Source organism: Anser anser (genome assembly GCF_964211835.1).
Source record: "Anser anser genome assembly, chromosome: 4".
In the NCBI taxonomy this organism is placed as follows: Eukaryota; Metazoa; Chordata; class Aves; order Anseriformes; family Anatidae; genus Anser; species Anser anser.
In genome coordinates this window covers 18,317,049-18,329,803 of record NC_139724.1, presented here as the reverse complement: position 1 = coordinate 18,329,803, position 12,755 = coordinate 18,317,049, and the positions used below count along the sequence as shown (strand labels likewise).

Here is a 12,755-nt window from a genome sequence, read left to right as displayed (position 1 = left end):
GTCCTCTAGACCCTTCACCATCTTTGTAGCCCTCCTTTGGACACTCTCTAATAGTTGAATGTCCTTACATTGTGGTGCCCAAAACCACACAGTACTCAAGGTAAGACTGCACCAGAGGAGAGCAGGACAATCCCTTCTCTTGACTGGCTAGCAATGCTCCAGAGCCTACCTTTTCGTTTTTGTCATTATGCTTCTGAGGCCTTCCTTCATGACCCAGCAATATGTCTTTGCAGAAACCTGGAAGCACTAGCTTCAGAGAAGAAAGAGCTTCCAATTATACCTCATTTGCGTCATAAGTATGAAGCCTAGACTTGACAACAGCATCAAAATTGTTCACTTTTACTGCTGAGTCAAGAACATCCACTGACCTTAGTTATCCTTACTAAAATAAAGATTGCTGTGAGTCCATCAGTCCCTTAAAACCTACTAATGTCCTGATCCATTTAAAACGTTGGACACTCTTGGGGCATACCAGCTAAACAAAGGTCTGCAGCCTGCCGAAACTAAAAATGTGAGGCTTGTTTCAGATGAACTTGAATTAAACAGTGTTGCCTCTGACACATTTAGTGTATCAAGTCATTGTTTTTTAAATTTATTGGAAGCTGACATTCCATAATTTTTGGAACTGTGCTGTTAAGTGTCCATAGGAGACACTTGATTACAAGAGGAACAGTTTCTGCAAGTGAAATGTGAAGCAGGGAGCTAAGCGACTAACCATCAAAGAGTAGTGCTGTCATTTAACATTGACTGAGCCATGTAATGTTCCTTTCCTTCGAGTGTTTACTACATTTTTTAGTTGGGACCCAATTTAATTACTTAATTCCCTAAATACCAGTAGGCTAGAAACTATCTGACCTCTCCCTCCAATAACTCTCTCTATACCTCAGGTTCTCCTCAGAAAAGTGGGATTCTCCCACAACCTTTTCAAGCATTTGTACTGATCCTTTCAAAGTGACCTCAGACTTCAGTTTCTCCTACCCTTTTATAACTTCGTGTTTTGAGGCCTTCTCATCAGCCCCCGAAGGAAACCACATACACTTGCCATGTCTGCAGCCTCACCTCTGACAAATTTTCTTGGCCACAATCAGCCCCCAAGCATAACCAAGTATTAAAGAACAGTTCTTAATAATAAGCATGTACTTTTGTCCCTAGCTGGTGCTGATGGCGCATGACCTTGTCAAGCATTTCATGATGCATCATTCTCCACAGTGCAACCTGCATTGCCTCCTACGCTGCATTGAAATTTTGTAAGCTGCATACAGACATTTCAATTCACTGCACGCCCTATGGCATTTTTTGCAATGGTCAGGCAGCCTCATTTTCTTTGTCCTTTAATTGTTATAAGTATGTTCTTCCAGAGTTTCAGCTTTTTTTTTTTTTTCCCCTAAATCTTTGCTGGCTTTGTACGTTACTATGAACAAGATGTGAATGTGTTACGTAATTGTATTTGCACGTTTCAGGAAATACATAAACTAAACATTTAAATACATTTAAGGCATTTATACATTTTCAATTTCTAAGAAAATGTTCAGTAGTTACCATATTCTGTCAAGGGAGAATTGCGGCTATATTTGACAACAGGCAATCTGACAGTTCGTACAACTGTATGTATGTCCAAAGTTGATTTACCTCCAAAATAGGTCTGGAAAGGCCAGTATTTGGGGTGAATGATAGTCACTGCATTTCTTTTGATATTTTAGAATACTGTAAGCCAATTCATTAGCCACTACAGTAATTGTGTTGACTTCATTATTCCCATATATTAAAAAGTATTTTTTTAAAATGATTACGGCTTTGTTTATAAGTGTATGTGTGTTTACACAGTGAAAGGCTCGTCTCCAGATCTGAACTACATCTCTGTACTAAATGATAAAAGGACAGTATTTAGGTGTCAAGACAATATTGACACCTAGATGTCTAGCAAGTTGTCTACTCAAGTATTTTTTCGGCAGTTGCATGACTAAGCATTCAATTTGGAAAGTTTTGTAGAACGTGGCTCTTGGATCTCTTCAGTTCTAGCTGCCTTATTAGGAGACATCATTCAGCAATGGAATTACCTTTTAAAAATAGTCTTGTTTTTTCCATTTTACTGGAAAAGAAATCTTTTGGTCTGCGTAGCATCCCTAAGTAAATCTGTTTGCTGAATGCCTGATCAGTCACTTAAAACTGTAGACAAGAACCATGAGTTATCTCCCTGATCACATTGTTTCCCTGAAATTGATTAGCCACAATTTAATGACTTTTCAATAACACCTTTAGGCTAATCTTTTTTTTTTTTTTTTTTTTTTTTACTTCAGAAAAACTAATACACATCTGTAACTACTTATGTCTGGGTATGTTAGAACTTCCCTGGTGAAGTGTTTGCTTAAGAACAAGAGCACAATTTATTTGTGCAGTAAGTCAAAAACTGTAAGCTGTCTGTGCACATAATCCTATGTGCACAGGTTCAGAAACCATCTAATTTAAGTAAATCTATGTGCTTTTTATTTAGATATCTGCTTAGAGAACTAATATGAAAGTTGTCAAACAAGACATTTGGATACTGATATATATGGAAAAGGTCCATTCTATATGAATGTAACTGGATGTAAAGGTTCCTCGCTACCTAGGTAGCTCACTGCATAACTTCTCTATCTCATTCCACTTATACGAGAGTTTACCCACAAAAACACGGGCAATAAAATCATGAATCTTAAAGAGCTCCAAGAATTTCTGTTTTCACTCAAGAAACAAACAAACAAAAAAATGAAGGTGCCAGAAAGGTAGAACTTAATTTCTGTAGGAAAATGACTTTTTTTCAGCATTACTTTTACCTCCTCTGGGTTTTTTCATTAAACATAGATATACTTACACACATATATATATGTATACATGCATACATACCTGTAACTACAGCAGTTCAGAAGAGAAGGTTCTGGATGTATTTTAAGTCCATGCATATTGCATTTTAAAGGTTTTACATCATCAAATTATGACCCTATTTGCACATGCAGCCTTGAAAGTTATCTTATTCTTTTTTTTTTTTTCCTAGTAAATCCTGTATAAGAGTACACCTTACTTCACTCAGACTTGCAGTACTCCATAATGCTCTCACTGTAGCTTCATCCTGTTCTGCTCTTCTTGTTGAAATCAGCCAACCATGTTTTCTGGTCCCAGACTAGGAATAATTTGGAAATGACCATGATACACAGATGTCTCCAGCTGGACAAATTTCTTCATGTTCTACTCAGTGGTTTTTGTTCCACCCAGTGTTTGCTTTCTTGTGTATTCATGACCCACCTGCCCCTTTGTTCTGTTAAATGTTATTTTATAATACAAAAACAATTTTATGGCTGGCACGGCACTTCTGTAAAGGTGTTCTGAAATTAATAATGGCACAATACATTGCAGGACATAAAGTTTTACAAGGTTTTCTGACCAACCTGATAGATACATAGAACTCTCTCTCTCTATGCATATATATGCATATCAAAGATTTTGGTGCGTTGCTTTCTCCTTGATAGCCACTAGTTTTTTCCTGTGACAATATGCTATTCTTAGGCAACGTACAGTAATTATATTGTCTATGGAAGCCCCAGCTACTCGCTATGGAAATAAAAACTTGACCACATATGTATTTGTTCAACGACGCTGAAAGTGCAGTCTCTAGGAAGTATACATAACGTTGATTAGATTGCACTGTATACTTTCAGTTCAATAATGCACTCTTGTAAAAACACTCTTCAAAATTATTTAACTTCCCATGGTATAGTCTCAGAAGGTGCATAAAAAAATCTCCAGTGTTATCTTTTCCTGTCACATGACTAGTGCAAACAACAAAAAAATTTCTTATCTTTTTGCTTCTTTTCTCGTACTTTATAAAACAGCGTAACCGGTTCAGTGCCCAGACATTAAAGACTCCACTCGGAACAGATCGGCGTTATATATTCCACTCTACAGAAAATGTTTCCACTATATAACAGGAAAGATTTAGCCATAAGGGTCTTCCAGTGGATGACGGCAGAGGATATTGTTTTCAGAAAAACCCTCCTCCATTGGGTGCCATCTAACCAGAAGAGCCCTCTGCTTGGTAGGGCTTGGGGAGTACTGCTGGGACCCGGGAACGTTTTCCGTAACAGGGCATCTTTTTTTTAGTTGTTTACTGTTTTTACTGTTGTTACTGTTTTTCAGTTGTACCATCCGAGTGCTTGTCCTGCAACTTAGCAGCTGTGATGAACTAATTACAGTTTGATCTTGACCTACACGTCACGTCAATAAAAGTGCTTGATGCGTGTTTCAAACGTTTCAGGTATATTTGAGTAATCAGCGTACAGGCTACTTGAGAAATAGGTGCCATATAGATTATTCAACTTTGATCTATTTCTTTGATTTAGCACTGCAATTAAGTAGATTTGGTTCAAAGAGAAAGCTCATTGGTTGATGTTTTACACTGATGTGATAATGTTTACACAGATGTGCTTTGAAATCTCGATTATGGTGCATTTTTGGGTCCCACCACATGACAGGCTCCTGTTATCTGAAAGGTAAAATAATATAACATCTATCTGTAACTGCCTTCAGAGCAGGTCTGCCCGTGCTCTCTTCTGAGGTGATTTATCTGATCATTGTATTTAGCGTTAGTTTTTTCAGTTTTAAATCCTTCCACAGTAAATCACTTGCTTTAAAGCAGCCTTTTTATAATTCAGGTGCACGCAGGGGCAGTACTTAGGACTGCAATGATGAAAAGGTGTAGCATTACCTGCTTTAAAGCACCTGCCAATTAATTAGCCCTATACTCTCCACAGCAAATAAAGCTAAGCAGTCAAATCCATTTGATCTCCCAGATTTAGACGGTGACTGAAAAGACCATGGAGCAAGACTGGAGAACTAATCTTTCATGATTCTCTACAACTTTTTTGTTTAAATGAAACCTTAGACCGCCAAGCAATTCTCTCAAACTTCTGAGAGAGTTAACTGCAAAAGATCTTTGCGTTTCGTACTTTAAAACCTTGTTTTAATATTGGCAAGGAACTGCATTGCGCATCTTGAACGCTAAGATGAACCGTGCAGTTTGAGCCCTAAAATTCTTTAGATATGATAGAAAAAGCAGCACAAAAGGCAGAAGTTGAGTTCTTAGTTTTAATACACCATTGCTTTATCACTGCTAGTAATTAATGTGTTCTGCAAATAAATTTGCCTGTGTGAACCATTCTGCTTTTGTGTTGAAAAATGCATATGCTCAGCTGAAACAGGACAACAAGGTCCCACATTTTTTAACACATCATAGAAAAGATAACAGGGAGCTTTTGGGATATGACATTATCGTTAATTTGTGGCACTCGCAGACTTTGATAACGGTCCTGTTGCAAAACCCCACGGAAGGTGGACTAGATGGGCCATCTCTTGCTCTCTGTTTCTTCATGGGTGCAAGCTTTGAAAATATTTATCACAAACCACACGCCTGCCCATTTATGTTTTTAAGACCGATATACAAACGCCATAGATCAGTTTCATGTCATGTTAATGATAAATTAAATCTGAGGGAGAATTTGCAGAGGGGAAAACACCTCCCTGACTATGCCAATTTCTTTAAAAATTCCCCTCCTTGTAACTGAAGTGATAAAAGGAAAGGGTAATGCATGTACATTTTATTAGCGTTTCAGAAACAGGGAGCAAAGCTGTCAGATCTTTGTGTTTTTTTTCTTTCATGTGTGTCTGGGCAGGTCTAACCCTCAGGTAACGCCCTTTCTCCTTCTTCCCTCCTGCCTCTCCTTGCACCTGTCCACGTAATGCTCCAGCAGCTCCCACACGGGCCCCGCTGTGGACCCAGACCTGGTTCTGGTCCTGATCCCGGTCCTGATCCTGGTTCTGGTCCCGGTCCTGGTCCTGATCCTGATCCTAGTCCTGATCCTGATTCTGGTCCTGATCCCAGTCCTGATTCCGATTGTGGTCCTGGTCCTGGTCCTGATTCCAGTTGTGGTCCTGGTCCTGGTCCTGGTCCTGGTCCCGATCCTGATCCTGGTCCTGGTCCTGGTCCTGGTCCTGGTCCTGGTCCTAGTCCTGGTCCTGGTCCTGATCCCGGTCTGGGTCCTGGTTGTGGTCCTGGTTTAGGTCCTGGTCCTGATTCTGGTTGTGGTCCTGGTCCTGGTCCTGATCCTGGTCCCAGTTCTGGTCCCAGTCCTGTTCCTGGTCCTGATAATCCTGGTCCTGGTCCTGTTCCTGATCCTGATTCCAGTCCCAGTTGTGGTCCCGGTCCTGGTCCTGGCTGTGGTCCCGGTCCTGGTCCAGGTCCTGATTCCGAGTCCTAGTCCTGATTCCTGGTCCTTGCCCAGGTCCTGGCCCTGGGTTGGGCACTGTCGACCAGCAGCAAAGGCACCTGTGCATGTTTATATGTGTGTGCATGTTTATATGTGTGTGCATGTATGTGTGTGTGTGTACATATACGTGTGTGTATGTGTGTATGTAAATGTGTGTGTATATGTGTGTATATGTGTGTGTATATCTGTATGTGTGCATGTTTGATGTGTCTGTATGTATGTGCATACATATGTATATATGTGTGTACATGTGTATGTGTGTGTGTGTACACATGTATATATATGTGTGTATATGTACATATGCATGTACGTGTGTGTGTGCGGCTGCATCTGTGCGTGCCCGCCCGGGGGCCGCCCTTGCCCTGCCCGTGCCCGTTGCCGTGCCCGTGCCCGTGCCGCCGCTCCCCGCTCCCCGCTCCCCGCCGGGCGGGCCGGGCCGGGCCGGGCTGGAGGTGCGATGCGCGGGGCTCGGGGTTTACAATTTCAAACGCGGCCTCCCCGCCGCAGCCGCCATTAGCATATGTCAGGGGGCCCGCGGGCTATATATACCGGCGCGGGGCCGCGCCGCCGCCACCCCGCCGCCTGGCTCGCAGCGGCTCGGCCCAGCCCGGCCCCGCCGCGCCCCCCCACATGCCCGGCAGCCGCCGCCCGTTCCTCCGCCGGCCCGCGACCCTCTGGCCCCGCTGCCCCATGGCTCCGCTGGCCGACGTGGGGCCCTTCCTGGGCGGCCTGGACGGCCTGGGGCAGCCGGTGGGCGCCCACTTCTTGCTGCCGCCCGCCGGGGAGCGCCCGGCGCTGCTGGGAGAGCGGCGGGCGGCGGCGGCGGAGCGGGCGGGCGGCGGAGGGGCGGCAGCGGCGGCGGCGGCGGCGGCGGCGGCCGCGGACCTGGCGCACTTGCAGGGCATCCTGAGGCGGCGGCAGCTCTACTGCCGCACCGGCTTCCACCTGCAGATCCTGCCCGACGGCAGCGTGCGCGGCACCCGCCAGGACCACAGCCTCTTCGGTAGGAGCCGGGGAGAGGGAGCGGGGGTCGGGCCAGGTGCCTGAGACGGGCACCGGGGGCAGGGAGCGCTGAGCATACCCTCGGAGGGGCGGGTGGAAAGCGGGCTGAGCTGAGCGCTCGGGGGCTCGGCCGCCTTCGGGTGCTTTGTTTTTAAACGGGACAAAAAGTTGGAGCTGAGGGGACCCATCAATAACCCGAAACGAGGGGAAGGCAGCCCCGAAGCGTGCATGCTTCACCCGACAGCAGAGTGAATCCTAAACTGCAGCTGTAGGAGCTGCGCCTCCGAACAAACCTGCCGCTGTCAGCTCCGTGCGAGTTGCGGTGGGTATTGATTTAGCAGTCGTAAAAAGGTGATTAAAGTGCTTCCTATCGCCCTCCCCGCAGCCAAAACAGCCCGCTGGAAGGGCTCGTAATTGCCTTTATAGCACGGGGATGTTTTCAGAAGTAGGAGAGCGGTAGTCAACAGAGTTCTTCTCAGAAGGGAGATTTCCGACAGCGTGTAAACACGAAATAAATCTTTGCTTAAAAAGAAGAAAAAAAAAGTTAGCCCCAGATCAAACATTCTCTGGGCTTTTTAGAAATGTTCTTCCTTTATTCTACCACCGCTCTCTGCAGGTCTGTCTGATGTGGTTGCTTTGTGGGTTGAATCACCTGCTTATTATAGGCTTGAAAAGAGCGGCTTTGAAAATGATACCAGAAAGACAAAATGCCTCCACCTCTTTTTCTGGGGCTTTGTGCTTTAGGAACTGGAACGCTAGCTTGATTTACATGCAATAGAGTTTTTAATGACCGCTCTTTGTAAAGGATTTATACTCTTTGCTGCTTGGTGAGATAACTAAGAAACCTGCCAAAGCTCAATTAAAAATCAAAACACTTGAAATTACTGGATAGTCCAGACAATCTGTCTGCCTTGCAGTGAAAATTGGTCCCGAATGAAAAAGAGTAGTCATAAATACAGCAAATAGACAAAAGGACACAGTAAAAACCAAATACGCTATTTAAAACCACTTTCCTTAGATTGAGTTTCTTTTACTGTTTTGTGGTTTTGCTGTTGCACAGCAAAATCCTGGGTATGATTCTAGACCAGCTTCTTTTGAGGCTCTGTTTACATTGTTAACAACTTCCAAAAAGCCGCTTCACACATTCCCTTTCTTTCATGTTTTATATGTACTATAACCTGTGCATATCAATTGGTTAAATAGGCTGGCATATGCTTGCCAAACTGCAGGCTTCAAACAGAGCATCGTCTGCTAAATATTTTAAATTATTAACATATATCCCATTTCGGGCAAATGTAAGATAAATAATTCTATAATCCAAGCATTAGCAAATAACCGGCATATTTCGTGCACATAAAAAGCCTGCACTGAAGATAGCAAGTTGTGTCAAGATGTGTGGGCCAATGGGCTAGATAAGATGTCTGGCAAATACTTTTTTTTTCCTGTGGGTAGATTCTGTTATATAAAATTCCCATCAGTACTTTGATTTCTATTCAAACTACCTAATAATGGAAGTGTTTTTTTAAGATAATACTATAGCAAAAGTAAAGTATATTTTCAGGTAATCCAAACCTATCTTCCAATGTTTGAGCAGGCAGCTTGGCAAATAGCGTCTAATCATTACAGATTGCAACTGCATAGTACTGAAGGTTTTAGCCTGAGTGATGAATAAAAACCTTTCATCATCAAAGCAATTGTATATATATATATATATAAAAGGCTTTCTTTAAATAAAGTAGGATTCTTATACCTAGGTGAGCATCTCAGGCTGCTTTCCTGTGAAAATGTTATATATGTTTCCATACAGTATTTGAAATTTCAGAAAAAGTAGGCCATATTTTTATATATACATTTTCCACTTGCTTTCAACTACATTTTGAATGTTTTTATTGATTTTTATCACACTAGTTGAATTAAAACAACCTCTTATTGTCTTCTTTTTTTTCCTTTGTATATCAGGTATCCTTGAATTCATCAGTGTGGCAGTGGGACTTGTCAGTATAAGAGGTGTGGACAGTGGCCTTTACCTTGGAATGAATGAGAAGGGAGAACTCTATGGCTCTGTAAGTACTACTTTCATGTCAGCTTGTACATGTTGATGTTTTGATTCACTTATTAGCACTGTGCAAACACCTCTAGCGTATAGCTGAGGCAGTCTTAACTTTTAAAACGCTGACATCTTTTCCTGTTGAAATAAACAATGAATTCTTAAAGTGTACAATGTAGCCTTGGATACTAAAGATTTGATGGCAAAAGTTTCTCTATCCTAGATGCAGAGAACTGAAGAGAAACATTCCTCTTAAATTAAGACAAAAATAGCTAATTAAACTAGCCATTCAGAAAGCATTTAGGTTGCCTAGAATCTAATTTGCTTTTCATGAATACTGCAACTGTATCATAGTGTATACTCTATCATCAAAAACATGTAATGCAAGTGGAAAAAACTTGAAAGGATAGCTATGGAACAGGTAAACAACTATTAATATAGTACCCTGACTTATTTTATGTAGATAATGCTCCTTTACAGATCAGCAGAGGGTGCTTCCAGGTACCAGTTTTTAATGTAAAAGCAAACTTACAAAAGCTGGGAAAAAGAGGATAGCACCATGTGTCACAGTTAGGTACCATTCTTATATGAAAAATCGGAATGATGCAAAAGTATTGTCAGTACCTGGCGACCCCAGCACTGGAATGCTTGTGCTTAAGAATGAAATTAAGCTTGTACTCATTACAGTTGATTTGTATATGTTGAATAACTTCAACATATGACTGCAAAATATAAGCTTTGAGTTTTCCAGTACCATTAAGGGTCTCAGACTCTTCTCCTTCAAAGTCTTAAAACATTTAGAGAGAAGTTACTGTGTCTCTCCAGTTAATGCCTCTTCATCACTTCTGTTTCTATTGCTTCTAGTACTGACTGATTTATTGCTTACCTGTAAGCGATTAATACCTTCTCTAAAAAAGCAGAAAAGTGTATGTTATAATTTGTGACTTTCTTCATTAATCATCTGAATCCATAATGGGTTTTGGCCTAGAAATATTGTAAAGGCTTTAAATGGGGTGACAGTCAGTGTTTTGAACAAATATGAAATGGTGACCTGCTGGCATACTGCTGGCACTTGAACTAGACTAGTAATGACTTCTTAGAGACGGAGTTATCTAATGCGTGTTTAAATCTGAAATTTTGTATATACATGTCCAGGTTTTAGAAGAAAAAGGGATAAATTAGCCTGCCAAACTCCAGGTTGGGTCTACATACTCTTCTTGGGTTTGTTTTGTTAAAAATTATATGAACAGTAAGGCAGCACAAAGCCTATGGCATTTTGTTTATTTTTATCATTTTTTCAACAGTGTGTTCAGATATCTAGCAACAACTTGACTTATTTTTCTTTGCTGTTTCTTTCTGTAGGAGAAACTAACTCCTGAGTGCATCTTCAGGGAACAGTTTGAGGAAAACTGGTACAACACTTACTCGTCCAATGTGTACAAACATGGAGATTCGGGGCGGCGGTACTTTGTAGCACTTAACAAAGACGGTACTCCCAGAGATGGGGCAAGGTCCAAGAGACACCAGAAATTCACACATTTCCTGCCCCGCCCTGTGGATCCCGAAAGAGTTCCAGAACTGTACAAAGATGTGTTAGGATACAGCTGAGGAAGGAGGGAAGTTTGGAAAGAAAACCACACCAGATCTGTTTGATCTTGCCCCTTTATTCATGGCAATACCAGCGTGAGGAACATGGGTACCGGATTTGAAGAAGCTACTTTGTGATGGCCAAACCTCTAATTTCCAAAGTTTGGATTTAGGAGACAAAGCCTTAAAGCTGAGGGTGGACCAGCCTCCTTCAAACCTGCCGAACTGTGTGGTAGCCAGTGACAAGAGAGAAGTTGGAGTGTGACTTTCTTAAAAATAACAAACTCTTGGCAATTTCATCTGGATTACTTAGGGTCCATAAATTACCAAAAAAGTACCTACATCATATGGATCCAACAACAGCTGGGAGAAATAGAAAGAAATAAACTGTAAAATAGTTTTTTTAAAAAAGAAAAAAATCCTGAGAACTGTGTATGAAGTTTTAGTGGCTTCACTTCAGTGATGGACCTTAGATGTCAACGCATCATGGTTGGAGCTGGAACTTTTATTCAGGATGGACCTATTTATACATCTCCAGATAGCATATATTTATTTTATATATTTATTTATTAAAGAGTTTATTTTTTACTGGGATATGAAGAGAATACAAGCCCCTAAACCCAATGAGAGATCATTTACAGTGCCAATATTTACTTCGAGTAGTATCATGATACAGCAATGACATTACATTGCAGTGCATCCAAAGCCTGGATATTCAGATTTCATTGTCTATCAGTCACAGAAAAGGTTATATTGTGTGCACATACCATTGCCTCATGACTATCCTTATTTTGGAAAGAATGTTTTGGTTTCTTGACCTATGAGAGTGCCTTACAGAACTGTATTGAATTCAAATGCACATTTAAAAAGGGAATTAAAAATGATTTTACTTTATTGGGTTTACTGTCATTTTTAAAGTGTCTCTTTGCACATTATATGTAACATTGCAAACATGAAACAATTATGAAGAATGTATTACAGTTACCTTGAAAGGACAAGCAATATTAGCTCTTGCAGTCTTGATTGAGATCTCATCATGCTTGATTTTTTTTTAAGTGACTCGTACTGTCTTTACTAAAACACAAATACCTAAATGACTAGAATTCTCTGCATTACATCAAATTTTCATGTAGGATTATCATCACTGTATAAGATGTTTTAACTATGTATCGGTATGTTTAAGGGAAACAGTATTGGAATAAGGAGTTTCTGATATTGCTGAATGGAAAACTTCAAGTGAGTAAAGGCTGTTTCTCCACTGACTACATAGGAGCCTAAGGAAATGACTTTTTAATCTTAATTTCTCCTTTAGGGAATAATTTGTGCAGCAGTTTTTGTGTGAATACTGTCAGCATAAAGATGAGCTAGGGCTCTATGCTAGTTATAGCTATATGACAGGTAGATCACACCAATTTGGTTTACACTGATTTAATTCAGGACTGTCAGTTACAAAGCACAGACTCCTCTGAATATTGACTGACTCCATTCTCCATAAAAATACCAAGGGTTAACAACAGGCCCTGTATGGTTTAGCCCTAGCCCTGCTGAAGCTTGTTGTTGGATAATTGCCACCACCTCAGGAAAAAGGTCTGGGGAAAGGACTGGTGGGAGGAAAGGTGGACCAGGAGAGGGCAGCAATTTGCATGTGCTGCTGGAGGTGCTCTCACCTTTCTGCTGCCAGCTCTCCCAGTGGGCTCCAGGTCAAGATAACTCATTTGTGTTCAGTTTTGTGGAAGCATATATGGTTAAGTACTGCACCTGCATCATTTATATCAAATCAAGGTATTAATGAAAAGCATTTTCCAGAACATAACACACATGCT

General features: G+C 41.5%; 1 protein-coding gene across 1 annotated transcript; it reads left to right on the top strand.

Moving 5' to 3' along the window:
* Window positions 1-6,929: 6,929 nt before the first annotated feature.
* FGF20 (fibroblast growth factor 20) lies at window positions 6,930-12,448 on the top strand. The gene is made up of 3 exons (XM_083836386.1): window positions 6,930-7,299; window positions 9,258-9,361; window positions 10,708-12,448. Exons 1-3 carry the CDS (start codon window positions 6,987-6,989, stop codon window positions 10,951-10,953), a joined length of 663 nt encoding a protein of 220 aa, XP_083692512.1. The 5' UTR covers window positions 6,930-6,986; the 3' UTR covers window positions 10,954-12,448.
* Window positions 12,449-12,755: the final 307 nt, after the last annotated feature.

Coding starts and splice junctions, on each gene's coding strand:
- FGF20 (XM_083836386.1), top strand. CDS start 6,987: ATGGCTCCGCTGGCCGACGTGGGGCCCTTCCTGGGCGGCCTGGACGGC. Junction 7,300..9,257: donor CCAGGACCACAGCCTCTTCG/GTAGGAGCCGGG, acceptor TTTGTATATCAG/GTATCCTTGAATTCATCAGT. Junction 9,362..10,707: donor AGGGAGAACTCTATGGCTCT/GTAAGTACTACT, acceptor TTCTTTCTGTAG/GAGAAACTAACTCCTGAGTG.